Below are 24151 nucleotides of genomic sequence, written 5' to 3' on the forward strand. Positions count from 1 at the left end.
TTGAACAGATCACGAAGGAATTGGACGATTCGGCACATTCCCCTAATGACAACCCCATGTGAAATTATCAGAAAATTCTAAGCTACAACTCATATTGCGAATCATGTATAGGTCGCAATAAGCAGTTTAGAAGTCTAACTGAAAATTAAGCAAATTGAAATAAACAGATAAGGTTGTGCTTCCATAGACCTCCAAAGGTGAAACATTTTTCCTAATTAAAAACACAAGAACGACTGAGATTAAATAATAACCATTCATGATTAGGGATATAATGAATGAGATTAAACGATACCCACGATGTCTCGTGGGAAGTTTGCACTGTTTTGAGACCTGGGTCTATAGAAACACAAGCCAAGTGATAATTAGCAAAACTACTTAAGTAGTTGGGCCCAAATTAAACGTAGTAATCAGCTGGTGCAAGATTGGACGACGGGACAGATGCGTGCGCTTTGGCCATGACACTGACAGGCAGTGATCAACGGGACAGATGCGTGCGCTTTGGCCATGACACTGACAGGCAGCGATCACTGCCTGTATTTTCTTCCGAACATGCTGATATTCCTTGTCCCACTCGGACGCACGGCCGGGCTGCCCGTTTCTAGAAGCGAATACAACTTCCTATCCACTCCAGGGGCACGTACAACGTGGACTTTCTCAGCACAAACCTTGCGCAGCCTCCCACGACTTGCCCTTCAAGCGATCACCTTGCACCTTGCACTCCAAGTAGTTAGCTCGTTGACACTGACAGCAGCAGCGCGTGACGAACTGGCCTGCGTCATCGCATAAGCATTCGCTATTTCCACTCTGCTTCCAATGTCTCCCCTATAAAAAGCTGCATCACAAAGCTCCGTCTGTCGGCCGCATCAACGGATCACCAGATCAACCAACCAACCGAACACGTCCTCTCGAGGGAAGAAATGGGTTCGTGCGTCTCGCGCTCGCCGGCGTCGGCGCCGTCCGCAGGATCATCAGTGCGGAGAGTGCCCACCGTGAAGGTTGTGGACATGGACGGCTCCATGGCGCAGTACGCGGCGCCCATCACGGCGCGGGAGGCCCTGGGCGACGACGAGCGCCGCCGTGGCGCGCCGGTCTTCCTATGCAGCTCCGACGAGCTCCGCCTCGACGCGCCCCCGCGCGCGCTAGCGGACGAGGAGGCGCTGCAGCCTGGGTGGCTCTACCTCGTGCTCCCCATGTCCATGCTTCGCCTCGCGCTCACCGGGAACGACATGGCCGCCCTCGCCGTCAGGGCCAGCTCCGCGCTCGCCGTCGTCAGCGGTGCCGCGTCCCCTCCGAGGAGCAAGAGCATGGCTGGCACCAAGGTCAAGCAACGGAAAACGGCTCGAGTGGCACCCGTCGTCGCCTCCGACGAGCACGCCGAACTAGCAGATGGTGAATGGAGCCAGCACGCCTATGGCAAACATGGAGCCGCGCGCAAGACGGTGCGCGGCGGCGGCGATGAGACGGCAGGGAAAAGGAGGAAGAGAGCGGGTTACAGAAGTAGCGGCGCTCGTCATCGTCATGGTGCGGCAGACGTGCCGAGGTTAAGTGCCATTCTAGAAGATGACGACTTTTGAGCAGCCCCGGTCGATCCAAGTCGATTTTAACGACTCGATCATTGCGACCATTCTAGAAGACGGGTACTTCAGATAATAGTAAGAGTAGTTGTTTCAGTCGACCGTTGGATCCCCATTCAGAGGAGCATCTAAAGGTATAATTGCCGCAAGCTCATGGAGCCTTCCCAGGCCATCCACGACAGGCCACCAGTCGCGCGAGGAAAGGGCACTCGTCCCGCTCCGCCTCACTGATTGGGCCACGTGCCGTGTTGTGATTGGATCCGTAAAAGGAAGAGAGAAATATCAGGAGAAGAGAGGAAAAGGCAGCCACGACCAGCCAAACCCTATCCAGTCTCGCCTCTGGCCTTCTCCTCTCCCCTCGTGCCCTCCAATCGCCGCCGCCACACTTCTCTCCTCGTCCACGCCGGCGCTCTCCTCTTCTCGTCCCCGCTGCCGCGCGTCTCTCCTTCTCCATGGCATGGGTGGCATAGGGGCGTCGCCCGGCGGACCAGCGCGCGGCCGGGCTCGAGCGGATGGCCGGGGCGGAGGGAGATGAGGTGCGGCGCGGGAGGAGGTTGCGCGGACAGGGCGCTCAGGGAGGATCCGGCGACGGGCACGCAGGAGGCAGCCAGGGCGGAGGGCGATAGGTCGCGGGGGGACGTGGAGGCCGAGCTCGGCATTGCGCAGCCGGTGGCGGAGAGACGGCCTAGAGTACCTCGGCGGCGGTGGTGGAGGAGCTCCCTCCGCCTTTCACCGTTGCCAAGGACGATGACCACCATCGTAGGAAAATACCCTCCTTCACCTCTTATTTGAAGGGACCTGCAGGTTTGCCCTCCTCTCACTTTCCCCTGCCTCCTCTTCTCTCTCTCTCACGGGATCCCCATCTTGATGCAGCAGCTTAGGAAGTAGGACTACTGAGGTGGTTTTCTTGGTAATAATGTGTTGCCTTTTATTTAGGTTCTAATGATGAATTTTTCTTAGATATTACCTAGATTGTTGTGTTTAATTGGTTGCTTTTCCTATGGAAATCGACAGGGACTTGAGGACTGGGCTGGTGAGCAAGAACAAGCCCAAGAGCAACCTGGTTCAAATTTGGTATTTTTCTAGGTATGCTAGAACATAAAGAAATCCATATAAATTACTGTTGGATCAGATATGTGGACTAATGCATGGAATACATGATATGGTATTGCTTTAGTTGCTGTCATATATGTTCTTTGTACCTTTTTTGCAAGATTTTGATGTTTGGAGATGGATTTCTTGATATGCAGGTTATAATAGAATTTATGAACGTGTTAGAGTGTTGCATCATACTTCTGGGTAAGTGATTTGGTGTTCTTTGGATCATATGATCACCAAAGTTGGTGGAATATGCCCCTTGATCAAGTGCAAAGATTGCTAATTTGATTGGTCTTGCTTGTGGGTTCTTAAGTAATATGAATGTGTGTTTCTGAAAAGATTTGGCTGGTCTAGATATGTGTTTCAGAACAGATTTGTGCTTAAGAAGATGCAATGGGTTCTGGAGGTCTATATTCATGTTATTATCCATGGCCTCGGGAAAAACGTCTTGCACTATCTAGAGATAGTTGGTACACTATTAGATATGCAAAGCATCTCATATTGTCTATAGTCTCAGATGTTCTTTTCGTGATGTCCACAAATATTTACTTCTCTTAAAATCATAATTGCCCAATAGTATATGCACTTCCCAGTAATTAGATATTTTACTCTTAAAATGCAATGCGAGATTTCCATTAAAGGATCATGATGATGGATTTTTTGGTACTTGGCATGGGTATACTCTATTTAACCTTAAAGGTCCGATTCAAGTAAAGGTTCATGGTTTTATTCACCAATATACATAAAATGTTCTTCTAATCTGCTATATATCATTTTAATAATTCTGTTGTTTTGCATCAGGTATTTCATTATATGGAAGGCACCGGTTTTATTGATGAGATCTGAGTTCTTCTTTTGAGTGGAATGTTTCTCTCACTCACCGGTTGATGGATCTTCATCGGAGTTGAAAAGCAGCTCGTTCATGCTTAAATTGCCTCTCTTCGCGTCTAGATAAATAAGGGGGTTTATCTTTTGATACAAAACTGATAAACTGTGTGTGCTTCTCATTACTCCAAATTGGGAATCATGGGTGTAATCAGAGATTAAATAATTTTCAGGTACATGCTCACATTGATTGTTTGCTTATATCTAAGCATACAAGGCTTCTGGTTATGCATTCCGTAATTAACATTTTCTCTGGAGTTGTCTGACATTGTTCTACCATGTAAGGTTACTGGATTACTTATCACCATTTTCTTATCCATGTTGATATGATAGTGTTGTGGCCCCTCACGGAGCCCTGGCTACGCATCCACGATAGCCTTCACCCGGAATGATTGGAGTGCCTCAAATATTTTTGAAACTGAATGTCTTTCTACTATGCAATTCATATCAGGTTAGGACAGTTTTTTGTGTGAGTAATTCTCATATGCAGTCTGGTGACAAAATGAAATACATATGGATCAGTTACAGAGATTAGGTACCACTGTCACCTCTTCTTACTTCTGTGTAGGTCATTCTACATTGTAATATGATTCACTTTCACGCTGCCACCCTTCAAATATGGTTGTTTACATTGCCAACAGATATTTAAAGGTTCGTTTATGCGGTACTCACTATGTATTTTTGTCTCTATTCTTGAAGGAGTTTCCTCCGCATAAGCCTAGGTGGGATCAAAGTTGATTACCATTTGTAGATGTAGAGTACTATTATGCATTTTGTATGTAGCTGAAAAGTAAGGTTTGGGAGGTTCACTTGGGTTTTCAAGCCTGAAAATTTTGTCCAGGGAAGGAATTTGACATTTGACATGTTATTATTTAGTCTAGAGCTGCTGATCTATGGTATTTTCCTACACATGTATCATCAATGTTTTACTGCTGGACTAAGACACTAATATGGTGTTCGTAAGCTGTCACCGATAGTACTGTTTCTATACAGTCTGGTTGTAAGTTAGAATTTCTTTGTACCGTCCTCTCCTTATTCCACTGTTCATAAATTTAATAATTTACAGAACTATTGTGTGTTTGTCAATCTGTTCGTCCTATTATTAATATCTTCAATTCAAATTTAGTTCAGGTTTGTCAACAGTGAGTGCTACTTCCGAATGAAATTGACTAATTCCCTCTATGTCTTTGTTATAGTGTTTGAAGCCTCAGAATAATATTGCTATTGGCCTTTTCGTTTTTACTGCAAGAGTATTGCTGATCCTTCGTATATCTGCACTTCGGAGTACAATGCTCATCTTGCTGCAGGTCAGTGGTTGTTGCTTTAATTTCTGTTATTTTTTCCAGCGTTTCTTTACATTGATGATGCATTTATTGCATGAACAAGGACGTTATGCATATGCCCTTATAACGATGTTACTGATCTGCTAACCTAATAAGTAAAACATATTGCTGTAAAAACATAATTTCATTTCTCTTCTAGAAATGCACTGATGTGTATCGTGCTTTTCAAGCAGTTTATTTGCTATGAGGTTGCTGGATTTTCACTTGGTACCATGAAAGTAAATGTGTAAAACATACTATGTGATTGTTGGCAAGAAAAAATTGTTTGTTCCAAGGAATAGTTACCAAAAAAAGTTGGAGTAAGATTCAGAATATCATCTCTTTTAAGTTAAGTTTTCTCTTGCAGCAAATGATATGCAACGAGTCATAGAGAGAGATCGTGTATAATCCTAGGTGGACCCAGAGAGAAATCAGGCTGTGCCATTGTACCCAACTGATAGAAGTATTCATATTTGAGCTTATTAAAATTAAAATTATTTGCTATTTATTGCATCAATCGCTGAAGGTTAGACTTCTGATCTACAAAAATGTCGACAGAACAAGTCGTCTAGCTGATGGTGCATACACTGTATTTGCATCTTGGCATCCATATATGCTTCTAAGTTTTATCATAATACTCCAATTCTCCAGGTTTCTCTTTCAGACTGTAGAGCATAGTTCTATATACTCCACCTGTTCCTGAAAAGTTCAGTATTCATAAAGCGACATTTGTGATGGTTTGGACATAACGTAGTGAAGGAACTATCCTGAATTTTCTAATGTATCTAAACCTAATGTATGGAAAAGCAATGTGTTTTGCTCTAAACTTAAATTTCCATTGATGTGTGTAATATATTTCTTGACATTCTATTCGTATGTTTATTTGCTGCTTGCTTATGAGTGGTTCTATGCATGATTTATATAGCGTGTTGGCAAACTGGTGGTCTGTTAGATCTCATGGATATAGAATTAGTAAATCAATTAAATTGGGTGTTTACGTATCTAAACTAGCACAACCTGTTGATACGGTTTGCAATAGGTTTCTTCGCAAATTTTAAGATATGTGGTGTTTAGGCTTAAACATATAGACGCCTGCTTGGACAAGCATTACTTTGACAAGCAGATACTCTCGGCGCCTTCTTCAATTCTCTTCTTTGTGTGTGGTCAAAGCAAGGCTCCTAAATCTATTCTTTTTTAATTTGTTCTTATGGTTAATGTGTGGCAATTGTTTTGTTTATCTCTTCGATTTTCACTTCTTTGCCATTTTACTTCAGATGGTTTGTGTGTTAGTCACCTCTTTGTTGCAGGTCGTGGTCCTGTTGAAGGTTGCTGCCTAAAGGCTCAGTTGTTTCTCTGGTAGATTTGGGATTCGACTGTATTGCAGGTAAGCTTTAGCATCTAAAAGGGATGTTTTGGAAATCATGTTCTGCTAAATGATTTCTGTTTGCGAGTGCTGCAACCGTTTGCAATCAATCTAGCTCATTTTGTATATTCTCTCCAAGCTATTATATGTTCATTAGATTGGCTATGCCCTAGATTATATAGTTTGGCAGCATGATCATGTATCATATACAGTTTGATATGCTTGTTAAATATGGATGAAATTGGTGTCACTTTGTAACGGCTTTTCTCTAACGTCACAGTTTGATTTCTACAGTTATTAAGAGGCCACCAGTCTTCCTAATATTGCAGTGTTTGAATTCTCCACTCTACAAGTTATCTTTTTATTTTTATGTGCATGGATGCATCGTAATTAGTGTGCAGGAAGAGGTACTAAGGTAATGGGGAATTTGGGGCTAATAAACAAATTATCACCTTCCTAGAATATTGCATCTTTCAAGTTGCTTATGTATGATTTAATTTTGTCTCTCCAACGAAATCTATTACAGCAAATGATCCTCAAGGCTTTCTTAGTAATTCAGCTTAGGAACACTTGCATTTTCTGTTTCATGTATGCCTGTCAGCTGCATACAGATTGTAAGGACTTTTTTGACACAGCTTAGGATTACTGGCAGGGACCGTGGGTTGATTCAAAGACAAGATTGCATCATTCTTGTGCGTCTAAATCCTATGTTGGCATTAAGTATATATAAGTTTAGTTAGCTTTCCAATTAGTGGGAGGGGAGATTCCGGCATTATAAGTATATAAGTACATAAGTTTAGCTAGCCAAATTCCTGTTACGTGCTCTGGCCTATCATCCCATCAGGTCATGGTGTATGCATACCCATATGTGGTGGCGTGTAGACTGAGCGCTCTTAAGGACAAAGCCGGCGCTAAGAACACTTGGCCATCTACACCATAGCCGTGCCTTCTCCTATCTAATTCATCTTTGTTTTACAAATTGTAACTCTGTGCAAATTTTACGGAATCGTGCGCCAAGGCGCACCTCTACATCTTATGTTTTATACAAGAAAATGTAGATTTTTTCAAGAAAGGGGATGAACGCATCGTCTTGAAGTACGTCTGTTGTTCTCTATTTCTGGAGTAGCAGCATATTCTATTCCTTTCAGCAAGTACTTTGGGTTTGTTATTACCAATGTAAACTTTGCGAATGCTTCAATTTTTGATATCTTTCGAACCAATAACAAAATAGGATGTCGGGACTTTTCTCCTTGGTTTCCTTTCAGTTTTGAGATAGTTCCATAGTTTATTGATTTTTTGGTTATACAGATTTATTGATATTTAACTGAGTTGCAGACTTTAACATTTGGCTTTATGCTTTGTTGCGACAGGAGATTTAGACGGAAAAGGATTGGTACTAGAGGATGTGCTTTCCTAGGGAAATTCGTACATAGTTCTGCAAGTTATTTTTTCGCCCCTGTGTTCTTCGCATTGATTTAAGTTAATCCTTCTTGCGGTAGTCATTCCGATTTGTCTATTCACACCTAATCCATGCACTCTTTGAAAGTTTTACAGTTGTCCGTGTCTACCAGTGCTTATTCAAGATACTATGTTGCTAGAAATATAACTGAGCATCTGGTAAAAGAAAACAAATATAACAGAGCAGCAACGCAAAAAGCCTTGGTGAAAGAGATCTGTCATCTTGGGGATCTCAATGGAATAATATTGTGTGTGTTTCACGAGTCTATAAGAACAATGATCAAGACATAATGTATATGTCATTGCCATTGACCAACTGGTACTATTAATCTTCTCTTCCCTTTATTTCTCTTTGATTTTTTGTATTTTGAGTTAGCAAGTGTGATTTCTGAAACCTACAACTGAATGTCTTTTCTTTGTTTCTACATTTTGGTGCATGTATCAGTAGAAGCTACCTAACATTTAAAAGTGCATTGGGCAAGAAACTTAGACTTGCATCTTTATGGTCGTCCTGTATAAGAAACATTATGTATAGCATAGATTCATGTGCTTGCTAGGTTGTTTAGAAATTTTGGAGCTTTTGTATTACCAAAAAAATAGAGTTGTGTTAATTCTTATCTGTTGGCCTTAATAAGAAAATATACAAAATATAATAGTTTTTACCACTTGCTTTTGCCACTTCGCCCATCAGGATGCTCCATGTTAAGCAGCAACTTGAATTTTATACAAATGCCAACTTTCATTTAAGCTAGGAGACTAATGAAACGTCGTACACAATCAAGCATGTACACAGGCTTGCTAGCCTGATGTTTGATATCGTGCAATTCGTAGAAGGTATGACCTAATGTTCATATATTTTATCACTACATTGATGTTCAAAGTCTCCATGATTTTTATTTAGACCCAAAGAGCATCTTACCGGTTATATTAGTTATAAATTGTTTTATTTCAGATCAGCTATAATTATATGTACTGTAGTAGTATCTGATTTTGGTTTGTGCATTAGTGGCTTCTGAAGAGAATTTCCCAATACCAGGATCAAAGGATGGTGGTTCAGATCAAAGGTGATCAAGCAATGTGTGTTCAGTCATTATTTCTCAAGTCTGACAATTAAATCATACTAACAATCAGAGTGATGATTTCTTTTGTATCTTCTGGATACTCAAATAGCTTAGCATTGTGTATTTGAGCATCAGGTATGGTGGTGCTACTGTCAAATCATGAAATACGCTCATATACATGCCATTGTTGTTGGTGCGTAATTTAGGCTAGGAGAAGATTTCTTCATTTTTTCTTCTTGACCTCTCAGAACATTTGCTTCTATTGGGGTTGTCCTCGGTAGGACCTAGGCATGTCTCTCATCTGTGGTCTATGAATGTACATTCCCTTTTCCATTTTTTTCTCGCATGAGCATTTATCTGAATCTAGGTATAATGTTCCTTTGCGATACCAGTCTATACAAGCAACCAACGAATGTTGTGGTGAACTTTGTGATGGCAATTTGGTTGCCATTGTTACAGATCCAGCATGGACATTTATTTCACAAGGCCTTCCCATATCCTCCATTCCAAATTATGGGCGGCTCAGTCGGCAGTGAACAATTGACATTCTTTTACAATTCTTTAAAATTGCATTAAATAATTTACTCTGACATGTCTCTCTTGCTAAACAATTAAATAAGATATGCATTTTGTTTTGTTCCAGGTCTTTGGAAGATGCCTGAAGCCCAGAATAATGTCTTTGCAAGATGCATAAAGCCCAAAACAGTGTCTATCAAAATGTCAACTCTGTTTTGTACCATGCATCGTACTCGTTTCTGAAAGCAAATATGTAAAATACTCAAGCACTCATGCTCTACTGCTCTCACTTTTAATACAGGAAAATAGCTTGCCAAATTCAGAGGCGAGACGATGTACTCAGCAAACATGCGATGTATTCAATTTTTTTTGTCTCGTGACATTCACAAATTACAGCAGCCAATTCACACGACCATGTCAAAATACAACGGCTTTACATCAGAATTTACGATAATTTGCTCATTTGCACTTGATTCTCTAGCAGAGACATTGCAGACTGAGGTATAACTTCAATACTTTAGAGAGGAGACGCTGTAGCAGCTTGCCTGCTCCCTGTTGCCGTCGCATATGGTTGCTGGTGTCCCACACCCTGCTCGTCTCCTCTCCTTCTAGCTGATATACATGCCCAATGTTCCTCGGCCATGGAATCCTGAAGTCAGTAGATAAGAATTAAGCTACGTTTTCTTCTCGATGTGACCAATTAACGGTAAAGCTAATATTTGTTCTTTAAAGTGTTTGATTGTTTATTTCTTAGGTTATCTATAGGTGTTAGTGCTTGATATACTATGTGGTTAATTTTCCATTCATTGATTGTGTTGAAATTAATTAGAAGAGAAAAATGTATTATTCTCTAATATAATCTCCCGTGTAACAGGAGAACTATGTTTAGTATGGTTCTTTATTTGATATTGCAAAGACATGTGATTTTTTTATTAAGCTTGAAACAAAGTAAACTTGACCACTGAATTTTGGCCTTTTGCTTATATGTTGGAGATATTATTCCTTCCCTCCATAAGGGATTTTTGTTGAAAAGACAAACTCCTCGGTGCCCCATCGACTTGGTGCATGTTTTTATTTTAAGGACGCATCAAATTACTATAAGATACTATAGTTCATAGAAGTTACTTTGTAAAGCCTAACAAATATATTATCATATTAAAAGTTAATTTTCATCATCATTATGCAAACTAAATATCGGCACGATTTCCACGGGGTCGTGCGCCAAGGCGCACATCTAAATCTAGTATACGTGTATAGTGCCGCTATGTACATCGAATGTGGGATCATGGAAAAATTGAAAGTGCAGTGCGACGTGCTAATGCACCGTTAAGTGCACATTCCTCGGTTGTGTTTCGAACTCTGTTTTCCAAGATACTCCCTGTGTGGCATAGGAGTGGCGTATAAACTTAATTAAAAAATCAATGTTTTAAAACTTTAGTCAATTATATTGAAAAAATAACAACTAGCACAATATTAAATACTACCTATGTCCATCTTTTGATGTCAAAAGTTTATCTAAATTCAAATGTATCTAGAGACACTTTAGTATATAGATACATCTAAATTTAAAAGAACCACTGGACATCTATTAATGGACGGAGGGAGTAAGTATAATGTAAAATTGTATCTTATAATGAATATATTGATACCAGTTTGGTAGTATTACAGATTTTCATATTTTAGTATATATTCTTGGTCAAAGTTTGAAAGCATTAACATTCTATCTAATTTCATACGCCATCTATTTAGTGATGACCCTAGGCCGACACCGGGGGCCTCCCCATCACACAGCCACCAGAGCCCTCGCCGCACCTGATACTCTCATCACCGCTGCCGTCGGCCCTTGCCACGGCGGCGGTCCCAGCTGCCAAGGGTAGTTTTGGGGTGGAGGTCCCCGAGGATGGCCACCATGGCCGCTGGGGCGGGTTTGGCCGGCTCGTTGTCAAGCAGCGCCCAGGGCGGCGCCTCTGATCGGGGTGGTGGCGGAGATCCTCTCCCGGCGGCCACATGACTGGAGGTGAAGGTGCAGGGCCGGCGGGTGGTGCTGGTGGATTCCCTAGATCTCAATCTGGGTGTCTCCCGTGCCGCCTCCCCGATCCTCTTCGATGCGTGGTTGGGCCGGTTCCGGCTGAGAATCGACCTTCATCTGCCGTCTCATTTCCCGTTGTTGGCCTTGCTGTTGGTGGGGTTTGGTGCGGCAGCTGCTTACAGGTTACCGGCGGGTGGCGTGGGGGCTGCCCGCTGATTTCTTGAACTGCTATGCTTCGTAAGTTTGGAACTATCATGAACTATGATTTATGTGTGATGGGAGGTGAGAGCACTGATACGCGTACAACACGCGTCCGTTGGGAACCCCAAGAGGAAGGTGTGATGCGTACAGCGGCAAGTTTTCCCTCAGTATGAAACCAAGGTTTAATCGAACCAGTAGGAGCCAAGAAGCACGTTGAAGGTTGATGGCGGCGAGATGTAGTGCGGCGCAACACCAGGGATTCCGGCGCCAACGTGGAACCTGCACAACACAAACCAAGTACTTTGCCCCAACGAAACAGCGAGGTTGTCAATCTCACCGGCTTGCTGTAACAAAGGATTAGATGTATAGTGTGGATGATGATTGTTTGCAGAAAACAGGTAGAAACGATGTTACAGAGATTGTATTTCAGTTTAGAGAATTGGACCGGGGTCCACAGTTCACTAGAGGTGTCTCTCCCATAAGATAAACAGCATGTTGGGTGAACAAATTACAGTTGGGCAATTGACAAATAAAGAGGGCATGACCATGCACATACATATTATGATGAGTATTGTGAGATTTAATTGGGCATTACGACAAAGTACATAGACCGCTATCCAGCATGCATCTATGCCTAAAATGCCCACCTTCAGGTTATCATCCGAACCCCCTCCAGTATTAAGTTGCTAACAACAGACAATTGCATTAAGTATTGCGCGTAATGTAATCAGTAACTACATCCTCGAACATAGCACCAATGTTTCATCCCTAGTGGCAACAGCACATCCATAATCTTAGAGATTTCTGTCACTTCCCCAGATTCACGGAGACATGAACCCACTATCGAGCATAAATACTCCCTCTTGGAGTTACAAGCATCTACTTGGCCAGAGCATCTACTAGTAACGGAGAGCATGCAAGATCATAAACAACACATAGATATAAATTGATAATCAACATAACATAGTATTCTCTATTCATCGGATCCCAACAAACGCAACATATAGAATTACAGATAGATGATCTTGATCATGTTAGGCAGCTCACAAGATCCGACAATTAAGCACAATGGGGAGAAGACAACCATCTAGCTACTGCTATGGACCCATAGTCCAGGGGTAGACTACTCACACATCACTCCGGAGGCGACCATGGCGGCGTAGAGTCCTCCGGGAGATGATTCCCCTCTCCGGCAGGGTGCCGGAGGCGATCTCCTGAATCCCCCGATATGGGATTGGCGGCGGCGTCTTTGGAAGGTTTTCCGTATCGTGGCTCTCGGTACTGGGGGTTTCGCGACGAAGGCTATTTGTAGGTGGAAGGGCAGGTCAGGGGGCCACACGAGGGCCCCACACTACAGGTCGGCGCGGCCAGGGCTTGGGCCGCGCCGCCCTAGGGTGTGGCCACCTCGTGGCCCCACTTCGTCTCCTCTTCGGTCTTCTGGAAGCTTCGTGGCAAAATAGGACCCTGGGCGTTGATTTCGTCCAATTCCGAGAATATTTCCTTACTAGGATTTCTGAAACCAAAAACAGCAGAACAAAGAATCGGCACTTCGGCATCTTGTTAATAGGTTAGTTCCAGAAAATGCACGAATATGACATAAAGTGTGCATAAAACATGTAGATAACATCAATAATGTGGCATGGAACATAAGAAATTATCGATACGTCAGAGACGTATCAGCATCCCCAAGCTTAGTTCCTGCTCGTCCCGAGCAGGTAAACGATAAACAAAGATAATTTCTGGAGTGACATGCCATCATAACCTTGATCATACTATTTGTAAAGCATATGAGCTGAGATCAAATCATTCAAAGCAAGTATCTATATTGACATAAGAGATGATAATGCAAGAGTTAGACAAGCTAGAAGTTTTCATGAACTATTGCTTTAAAGACATGCAACCGTACAAAGTTCATTAAAGATGTATTAAGCATTCAGCATAGAAGTTCTATCCTTCATTCCAAGCATCAAGTAAATTTTCACAACATAAGAAGGATTCAGTCAAGTAAACATAAACATGAACGTCATGAATCAACTGTTTCGAAGTCTACTCAACCGGTGAGCGCAAGCATTTGGTATTGGCACCAGGATGTTATGGCATAAAGAACGTTAATGGGGGTTTGGAAGGCCAAATAGAAGAAAGGCTTGCAAAGCTGTAAATGACCATTAGACAAGAGGAAGCCTTATGATCGAAGCTATGCAAGGAGTAGTGATTGCCATGCAACGGATGCACATAGAGCTATATGTGTATGAAAGCTCTCCAATGGAACTAGTGGGGGTGCATCCAACTTGGTTGCTCACGAAGACCTAGAGCACTTTTGAGGAGGCTCATCATTGGAATATACAACCCAAGTTCTATAGTGTAAATTCCCCACATAGTTATACTAGTAAAACATGAAAACTCTCTCATATGAATGTAGGTGCTAAACATGAGCACAAATGATGACTATGAATAATGCTGGTGCTAAAACATGAGCACAAGTGTGGATAAAAGATAGTAATGCTGCCCCCTTTTTTCTTTATTCTCTTTTTTCTTTTTTCTTTTTTTTTCTTTTTTTTTCTTTTCATTTTTTTCTTTTTTCCTCTTTTTTCTTTTCTTTTTGATGGCCTCCACGGCTCTTTTCATTTTTAGGGGCAACATCCTAATATGACAACACACTTTTTGGTACAAATAACTCATAATGAATGAAACATGATGTATGAAAATGTATGCCTCTGCCAGTGTAGCAGGATGTGCAATGATCTAGCGTAACATGGGTAAACCACACATCAGCTGTATATGATCATGCAAAGCAATATATAAATAATAAATGACAACATGGCATGTAATGTAAAATGGATGTTGCATGACAATATATCTCGGAACAGCTATGGAAATGCTGTGGTAGGTAGGTATGGTGGCTGTTTTGAGGAGATGTATGGGCTTATGTGTAGGAGAACAAGAGAAAGTTCTCCCACGGGTTTGGATGTACCGGCGAAGTATGCATAATTCTCAATGTGAGCAAAAGGCAATGCACAGTACCGAAGAGGCTAGCAAATTTGGATGGTGGAAGTGCCAAAAACCGTAGCTTAACATTAGTCAAAAAGAACTCACAAGATTATTGCAAACAACTAGCAGGTTCATCATTAAGAGCATGATTAAAATTTACTCCAAGGAGGGCCGTTCACGGTGGCACAAGTACCCCGCTAGCTCCCTCGACCTTCAGCACAACTTAGTTATTACGATGAACTCTCAGACATGGAAAGCTATCAAGTCCAACTACGCCTTCAACTATTTAAATAGAGTTTGTAGTACGGCACAAGCTTAAAGACAACAATCCACTACTAATTTTAACTCATTTATCCAGCAAGCCTTACCATCTAAATATCTCAAAACATTTGCAAAGAATCAATTTATCAAAGCTCAATGTTCTACAAGTATTTTATTATTCACTACCACATGCAACATTTCCCGTTTCCAACCATACAACAATTTAACGAAGAAGAAACTTCGCCATGAATATTATGAGTAAAGCCTAAGGACATACTTGTCCATATGCTACAGTGGAGCGTGTCTCTCTCCCACAAAGTGAATGCTAGGATCCATTTTATTCAAACAAAACAAAAACAAAAACAAACCGACGCTCCAAGAAAAGCACATAAGATGTGATGGAATAAAAATATAGTTTCAGGGGAGGAACCTGATAATGTTGTCGATGAAGAAGGGGATGCCTTGGGCATCCCCAAGCTTAGATGCTTGAGTCTTCTTGATATATGCAGGGGTGAACCACCGGGGCATCCCCAAGCTTAGAGCTTTCACTCTCCTTGATCATGTTGTATCATCTCCCTCTCTTGATCCTTGAAAACTTCCTCCACACCAAACTTAGAACAACTCATTAGAGGGTTAGTGCACAATCAAAATATACATGTTCAGAGGTGACATAATCATTCTTAACACTTCTGGACATTGCACAAAGCTACTGAAAGTCAATGGAATCGAAATATCCATCGAACATAACAAAACAGGCAATGCGAAATAAAAGGCAGAATCTGTCAAAACAGAACAGTTCGTATTGACAAATTTTATCGAGGCACCAGACTTGCTCAAATGAAAATGCTCAAATTGAATGAAAGTTGCGTACATATCTGGGGATCACTCACGTAAATTGGCATAATTTTCTGAGTTACCTACAGAGAATTTTGCCCAGATTCGTGACAGCAAAGAAATCTGTTTCTGCGCAGTAATCCAAATCTAGTATGAACTTTACTATCAACGACTTTACTTGGCACAATAAAACACTAAACTAAGATAAGGAGAGGTTGCTACAGTAGTAAACAACTTCCAAGACACAAAATAAAAACAAAATTACTGTAGTAAAAACATGGGTTATCTCCCAAGGAGTTCTTTCTTTATAGCCATTAAGATGGGCTCAGCTGTTTTAATGATGCACTCGCAAGAAATAGTATTTAAAGCAAAAGAGTGCATCAAGAGGCAAATTCAAAACAAATTTAAACCTAACATGCTTCCTATGAAAAGGAATCTTGTAAATAAACAAGTCAATGAAGAACAAAGTGAATAGCATAGGAAGACAAAACAAGTGTAACTTCAAAAATTTCAGCATATAGAGAGGTATTTTAGTAACATGAAAATTTCTACAACCATATTTTCCTCTCTCATAATAATTTCCAGTAGCATCATGAACAAACTCAACAATATAACTATCACATAAAGCATTCTTATCATGAGTCTGATGCATAAAATTATTACTCTCCTCATAAGCATAATCAATTTTATTAGTTGTAGTGGGAGCAAATTCAACAAAGTGGCTATCATCATATATAGGAGGCATATTGTAATCATAAAAGAAAATTTTCTTCTCAATGCTTGGGGGACTAAAAAGATCATGCTCATCAGAGCCAGCTTCCCCAAGCTTAGAATTTTCCATAGCATTAGCAACAATGGTGTTCAAAGCATCCATAGTAATAACATTCCCATTAGCATGCATATAAAGTTCCATGGGTTTTTTAATTCTCTCTTCAAACACATCATGTCCTAATTCAAGATAAAGTTCATAAAGATCTCTCATATTTTTGTTGTTTTCCATTATGCTTAACTAGTGAAATAAAAACATGCATGATATTAAGTAAAGTAAAACAAGTAACTAATTTTTTTGTGTTTTTGATATAGCAAACAAGATAGCAAATAAAGTAAAACTAGCAACTAATTTTTTTGTATTTTGATTTAGTGCAGCAAACAAAGTAGTAAATAAAACTAAGCAAGACAAAAACAAAGTAAAGAGATTGGGATGTGGAGACTCCCCTTGCAGCGTGTCTTGATCTCCCCGGCAACGGCGCCAGAAAAAGTGCTTGATACGCGTACAGCACGCGTCCGTTGGGAACCCCAAGAGGAAGGTGTGATGCGTACAGCGGCAAGTTTTCCCTCAGTATGAAACCAAGGTTTAATCGAACCAGTAGGAGCCAAGAAGCACGTTGAAGGTTGATGGCGGCGAGATGTAGTGCGGCGCAACACCAGGGATTCCGGCGCCAACGTGGAACCTGCACAACACAAACCAAGTACTTTGCCCCAACGAAACAGCGAGGTTGTCAATCTCACCGGCTTGCTGTAACAAAGGATTAGATGTATAGTGTGGATGATGATTGTTTGCAGAAAACAGTAGAACAGTATTGCAGTAGATTGTATTTTAGTTTAGAGAATTGGACCGGGGTCCACAGTTCACTAGAGGTGTCTCTCCCATAAGATAAACAACATGTTGGGTGAACAAATTACAGTTGGGCAATTGACAAATAAAGAGGGCATGACCATGCACATACATATTATGATGAGTATTGTGAGATTTAATTGGGCATTACGACAAAGTACATAGACCGCTATCCAGCATGCATCTATGCCTAAAAAGTCCACCTTCAGGTTATCATCCGAACCCCCTCCAGTATTAAGTTGCTAACAACAGACAATTGCATTAAGTATTGCGCGTAATGTAATCAGTAACTACATCCTCGAACATAGCACCAATGTTTTATCCCTAGTGGCAACAGCACATCCATAATCTTAGAGATTTCTGTCACTTCCCCGGATTCACGGAGACATGAACCCACTATCGAGCATAAATACTCCCTCTTGGAGTTACAAGCATCTACTTGGCCAGAGCATCTACTAGTAACGGAGAGCATGCAAGATCATAAACAACACATAGATATAAATTGATAATCAACATAACATAGTATTCTCTATTCATCGGATCCCAACAAACACAACATATAGAATTACAGATAGATGATCTTGATCATGTTAGGCAGCTCACAAGATCCGACAATTAAGCACAATGGGGAGAAGACAACCATCTAGCTACTGCTATGGACCCATAGTCCAGGGGTAGACTACTCACACATCACTCCGGAGGCGACCATGGCGGCGTAGAGTCCTCCGGGAGATGATTCCCCTCTCCGGCAGGGTGCCGGAGGCGATCTCCTGAATCCCCCGAGATGGGATTGGCGGCGGCGGCGTCTCTGGAAGGTTTTCCGTATCGTGGCTCTCGGTACTGGGGGTTTCGCGACGAAGGCTATTTGTAGGCGGAAGGGCAGGTCAGGGGGCCACACGAGGGCCCCACACTACAGGTCGGCGCGGCCATGGCTTGGGCCGCGCCGCCCTAGGGTGTGGCCACCTCGTGGCCCCACTTCGTCTCCTCTTCGGTCTTCTGGAAGCTTCGTGGCAAAATAGGACCCTAGGCGTTGATTTCGTCCAATTCCGAGAATATTTCCTTACTAGGATTTCTGAAACCAAAAACAGCAGAAAACAGCAACTGGCACTTCGGCATCTTGTTAATAGGTTAGTTCCAGAAAATGCACGAATATAACATAAAGTGTGCATAAAACATGTAGATAACATCAATAATGTGGCATGGAACATAAGAAATTATCGATACGTCAGAGACGTATCAAGCACGGTAAGGCTACCCGTTGTAGAGAAGTAACACACCTCCAAGTACTTGGTGAGCAACACATTCAACGTTGCGGACTTATCGCCATATCATGAAGATGAGGAGGCACAAAAGTCGAGGACGACTCTTTCTCAAGGGGGGGGGGGGAGATGATGCGGGGTGGCCTTCGGTCACCTCCACACCAAGACCAACAAGTCCCCCAAGTGGACCAATGACACGAGCCCGAGTTAAAGCTCTACATGATGAGGTGAACGCGCTCCTCACCACCCTTGATCTTGGTACACCTTTGGACGGAATGCTACCTCATGCCGATGTGTTATGTGTCATTAGGTACAAGGCGCATCAAGACCCCGGAGAGGAGGACACGCCATGGCCAAGGGAAGGAGAGGAGCAGCTGGACATGAAGATGATCACGAAGCCGAACCCGACGTCGCTCGAAGCGCTCCAAGGAAGAGAAGGACGCTGGCCGGTCCAGGACCCGGTCAGACCGGACGCACAACCGGACGCCCCGGTCCCAGGCCCGGTCAACCGGGCGCCAACCGGCGCGGCTCCCTTGTACCGGACGAAGACCGGAAACCTCGCAGATTCCCGGTTGGCGCCCGGTCAACCGGACCCAGGACCGGACCACCCGGTCACAGGCCCGGTCAGACCGGATCCAAACCGGGTCTGACGGGAATGACCCACCAAACTGCCTTAAGTTATCCATTCGCGTACCTGTTCGCCCTTGCTGGCCATGTGTGCCTATATAAGTAGCTTGGACCCCTCCTTTACCCCTTAGACTTGTTTTGAACTCAAACCTACATTTGAGCTTAGTCTCCCTAGGGTTATCATCCCTCTGTAATCAAGGCACCTTGGTTGTTGATTTGGATCTTGTTGAGTGAGATTCTAGTACAAGCTACTCTCTCTCCCTCATCAAACTCTTCTTCTCCAACCCCAATCTCTCTCCGGGAATTCTGCCGCGTGCCTCTTCCTCGGAGATTCTATTGGCGTGGTCCATCGAGCCACGGGGGTAAGTATCGGGTATATCGGGTTGGTGTGCGTGCGTGAGTCTCGGAGTTCCTCGTGTTCGTCGTGTTCTTCGTGCTCTCCCACCTCTTCCCTTGGATTTCGGGGTCAAGCTGCGGGATCGGGCCACTCCCGGGGTCTTAGACCTCATCATATGAGGTCTAAAACCAAACAGGCTTATCTCATCTCCATCGAGATTTGGGGTTGGCTGCCGGCAAACAAACATAAAGTTCTTGTTGGCCCAGCCGATGCAGCCCGACTTACCAAACAACATCCCAATTTCGACCCGTGGCTCGTTCTGAACGCGCAAGTATGTTTGCATATGTGTACCAATGAGTCACGAATCAAGCCCAGGCTACCAAACGCGTCCTTAAACTTCTAGTATGCAAACCAGCCACACTAGTTTTTGATAACCCATGCAACCGTCTCTTGACCAAGAGTCCAAGACGACCGCATCCAGAAGCCACAGAGGCTCGCCTAATCTGCTTGCCCAATCAACCGATGGCGAACTTGTCAGTCTCTAGAAGCGAGTACGTACCCTTCCGTTGACACGGACAGCACCTACGAACGTGCGCTAGTTCCCGTATAAAAACCGATGCAGTCGCATGCTCCGTCTACACGATGTTCCAACGCATCAGCCGATCAGCCAAGCAATCCACTTCGCACTTTGCTCCGACAGGCTCACGACGCACCCACAAGTAAGTCGTCGGGAGGGAAGAAATGGGCTCGTGCATCTCGCACTCCCCGGCCTCGTCGCCGGCAGGCTCATCGGGGCGGAGACCGGCCATGGCGAAGGTGGTTGGCCTGGACGGCTCCATGACGCAGTATGCGGCGCCAGTCACGGCGTGCGAGGCCCTGGGGAACGACGAGCGCAACGGAAACGAGTCGGTCTTCCTGTGCAGCTCCGACGAGCTCCGCTTCGACGCGGCCCCGCGCGCGCTGGCGAACGAGGAGGAGCTGCAGCCAGGATGGCTCTACTTCCTGCTCCCCGTGTCCATGCTCCACGTCGCGCTCCGCAGGTACGAGATGGCGGCCCTCGCCATCAGGGCCAGCTCGGCGCTCGCCGTCGTCAGCGGCGTCGCGTCCCCTCCCCGCCTCAAGAACGTGGTTGGCAACAAGAGCAAGCAACGGAAAACGGCTCGAGTGGCGCCCCTTGTCAGCCCTGGCCAGCACGCCGAACTTGCAGACGGTGAATGGAGTCAGCACGCGTACGGCAAATATGGTGGCGCTCGCAAGACAGTGCGCGGCGGCAGTGCTGAGACAGCTGGGAAGACGAGGAAGAGATCGGGCTACAGAAGTCGCGGCGCCCGCCATCGTCGTCGTGCGGCAGACGACGTGCCGAGGTTAAGCGCCACTAGATTTAGATGTGCGCCTTGGCGCACGACCCCGTAAAATTCATGACAATGTACATTCTATATAACAACGATAAATTAACCACCAACATGATAATACACTCATGTTTCACAAAACGGTGTCGTTACACAGCAAACCAAGTACCAAACATGTCAGAAATTACATAGTTAGATACATAGGTAGAACCATTTCGTACGTCAGAAGTTGTAGCAGAAAACAAACACATAAATATACAAATAGATGCAAAAGGCCGAGGAGCTTCGTGGCAGCGTGCAACCAAAATATATTAAAAAGGCCAAGATCTATGTCTTATGCTTTTTTACTATGATAGTGGGCTCTACCAGATTTAGAGGAGCACCTTCACACGGCCCCCCTCTTTCATACAGATGAACGTTATGTTATATATAAACTTTCTATTAAGCTTAGAGAAAACAGAGGCAAAAATCAATATAAAATCATTATTTGAGTAGAAGAACTTATATACAACCAACTATTCATTTTGGTTATACAGAATTGGCATTTTTACACAAAAAAGGTTTTTGTTGGTCTCGCTTTCTCCTTAATCTTAACTTCATATTTGGTTGCTTTGGTGGGAACCAAAATTCCAAAGTGATATTTATTTGGCCTGCCAGGTGATAAAGCTTCTCATTTCCTGTCAAAGTGATATTTGTAGACTATACAAAAGCTTTAGTGTGAAAAAAAATTCGCCTCTTCAAACTCAACTTAGGTGCTGACTAAAGCACATCTTCATACTCGCTCAATCTGAGGCAGCGATTCCTGGAGCAAGGCTCTCCAGATCAAATGATAACAGTACCATCGCTATACAAAATGCGAGGGGATATTTAGATTGAATAAAGTAACTCTTCATAGATGAACTAACATGTGAAGATCGAATCCGTGAAAACGTATCTAGGTCCAGTTGTTTCAAAACAGAGTGTATAATGCATAGAGGAAGGATAGATCAGAGGTGGTGAAAAGCCAAGAAATAACACTATCTATTAGAGAAACATTCGCAATAATAGCATGCAGCAGCCCACACCATGAACCAATGAAACTAAAATACATAAAGTTAGATGGCGTATATTTCATAAGCACCTGTTTGTGGTTTCTCCATCTCATCAAGTTAGATGGCAACGAAAATCGAACTATAGTTTCGGTAAACCAAAGAGAAAATTTTAAATCAGCAACGAATTTGTTTCTCCAGCTCATCAAATAAGACAGCAACGAAATCAAAGAGAAATCACAGCAGTCTACAGGATTTTTTTTTGTTTCAGTTAAAATATAAAAACTAACCAATTGGAGGAGCTCATATGACCTTTGAGGCATCTTAGCTTGTCCCTGAAGCAGAAGGAATACCTCAATACCTCAATACCACATATCACTCATTTGCTTCTTGTTTCAGTACTATATGAAGATGAATTGGAGCAGTACTGAATAGAAATTGGTTTTAGCCATGAAAACCAATTGAAGGTTAAGTAAGCAGGTAGGAAAAACTACTAAGATGTAACTGTAATGCAAAAAGTAGTGACTTTCCCACTTGCAAACAACTATATATATTAACCATGCCAAAAATCTATTATGAGTAAGCGGTAAGTGTAGAACAAAATAGGCACAAACAATAGCACTCTTCCAAATAGGCTTCAGGTACCCGTGTTTATTTTGTATCCATTTGTAAACATTGATAATAAGCAAGCAATAAATTAAAAGCGAATAACTATCCATTTCAAAAATTATCAGTTGACGAAGAGGAGGAAAAGAACATAACATATCATGTGTCTTATATCAGTCTATCGCTTTCATGGGTTGTCACCACCAATCTCTCAGGGTACCTAATCAGATGTGAAGTCAGGGACACAACCCAGACAAAAGGATGGGGGGCTGAGCCCTAATCTCAACGCCATGTGTCGCCATACCCGCCACTTTATTACATGCCCGAGGTCATGCATTACGAAATACTAAAAATAAAGAAGTTTAACGAAATTTGTACATATCGTGTGAAGTGTGCATGATCTGGTACCAATATTTGCATCTCAAATGTCGAATCAAATCGTACATAGTGCCATTAAACGAAGGACACATGAAGCCAAAAAATCAGAGGTAGCTAGCTGCTCATAAGGACAACATGCCTATGCTTTGCATACTACTTAGCATCCGACAAAGGAAGTAAAAGTGACTTACACTTCTAGATATAACAACCGTTTCCTTCTTTAGGTCAGTTCTTATCAACCAATGAATGTATTGGAGCTGACACAAGGTGAGGGTATACCTCATGCATGTATTAAATGCACTGGAGCTGACAGAAGGTGAGGGTGCAGAAACGATAGAAAGTTCTAGAGATATATCTGTTGGCTAGCTGAATCTTGAACAGAAGATTGATGATGGTTGCACAGGCGGTCCCTGTTTCCAATCATAAATAAGGAAATAAACATTTAGTCTCATGATTACATCTAGAACTGCGAAAGGAAAGGAAAATGCTAAAACTATATGCAGAAAATTGAAGCACCCATTTGGCAACAGTATTTTAGTTTGCCGAATTAATGATTCAATAAGCACGATTTCACAAACTGCTAGTAGTTCCAAACCTTGGTTAAAAGCAAGATGATTCTTGGACTGAATTCAGAAATCAAAATTTGCAACAGTTCACCTAGGGTCACATCACCAAAAGGCAAGAGAAAAAAGGTGAACCCAAAACAAACCATGCATGTCTCATTTATTGATAATTTGAGTACAACAAGAGACACCTATTGGTAGCTAGTACCTCAAACAGGGCACTGTATGTACTCTCCAATTTCATGGAAAAAATGAACCATAATGTATGCTAATTATATATGAGAAGATTCTAAATATACTAAGAATTAGTATATGTACTGAAACAATTAAAGTTATTCAGTAAAGCAGTAGGAATAGCTCAAAACATTTGCCTATCCCTGGCTTATCGGAGCAAGTAATTTAAGGCATAGATATAACAAAATGATTAGATGCAACAAAATACCACAAGAAGGGAATGGAGCAATAGTCTAGGTGTGAGCTGTAAGCCAAACAATATTACTTCAGATATTTCTTAGGGGCATCAAGCATGAACACTTATTTTTTAAGGCCTACAATCAATGCCAAAAGACATAAAGGGGAATACATATTACATCAAGATATGAAGAGAGTACAGATGTTAACTGAACAGATGATCTAGTCAGAACCCGACTAAGAACTGCACTGAATAGTCCTACATATCTTTAATCTAAAACCCTCTCCCTCTAATTCGCTGTGATATTTTGTCGACAGGCAAATGTTGTTATATTTACAACACATCTTGGCAAACATAGTTGTAATAATGTATACGGTAGAGCTCTAT

The 24151-nt window shown here is 42.6% G+C and overlaps 2 protein-coding genes across 6 annotated transcripts; both read left to right on the top strand.

Annotated features, from left to right (window-relative positions):
* Window positions 1-720: 720 nt before the first annotated feature.
* On the top strand, window positions 721-7764 carry LOC127302146 (uncharacterized). 5 transcript variants are annotated; one of them, XM_071820339.1, is made up of 5 exons: window positions 721-2484; window positions 2589-2660; window positions 2825-2873; window positions 3474-4208; window positions 4754-7764. In XM_071820339.1, the coding sequence occupies exon 1, from the start codon at window positions 918-920 to the stop codon at window positions 1572-1574; it is 657 nt and encodes a 218-aa protein (XP_071676440.1). In that variant the 5' UTR covers window positions 721-917; the 3' UTR covers window positions 1575-2484; window positions 2589-2660; window positions 2825-2873; window positions 3474-4208; window positions 4754-7764. The 5 variants fall into 5 exon arrangements, with proteins under 5 accessions (XP_071676440.1, XP_071676441.1, XP_071676439.1 ...); XM_071820340.1 differs by having other exon boundaries at window positions 3474-4008; window positions 4126-7764; XM_071820338.1 differs by having other exon boundaries at window positions 3474-3730; window positions 3891-7764.
* A 12142-nt stretch (window positions 7765-19906) lies between these two features.
* LOC127304161 (uncharacterized) lies at window positions 19907-20841 on the top strand. The gene has a single exon (XM_051334860.2). The coding sequence runs from the start codon at window positions 20170-20172 to the stop codon at window positions 20839-20841; it is 672 nt and encodes a 223-aa protein (XP_051190820.1). The 5' UTR covers window positions 19907-20169.
* The last annotated feature ends 3310 nt before the right edge of the window (window positions 20842-24151 follow it).

The sequence above is a fragment of the Lolium perenne genome, chromosome 5 (assembly GCF_019359855.2).
Source record: "Lolium perenne isolate Kyuss_39 chromosome 5, Kyuss_2.0, whole genome shotgun sequence".
NCBI classification, from domain to species: Eukaryota; Viridiplantae; Streptophyta; class Magnoliopsida; order Poales; family Poaceae; genus Lolium; species Lolium perenne.

What these genes read in the sequence shown, in the direction of transcription:
- LOC127304161 (XM_051334860.2), top strand. Translation starts at nt 20,170, where the DNA reads ATGGGCTCGTGCATCTCGCACTCCCCGGCCTCGTCGCCGGCAGGCTCA.
- LOC127302146 (XM_071820337.1), top strand. Translation starts at nt 918, where the DNA reads ATGGGTTCGTGCGTCTCGCGCTCGCCGGCGTCGGCGCCGTCCGCAGGA.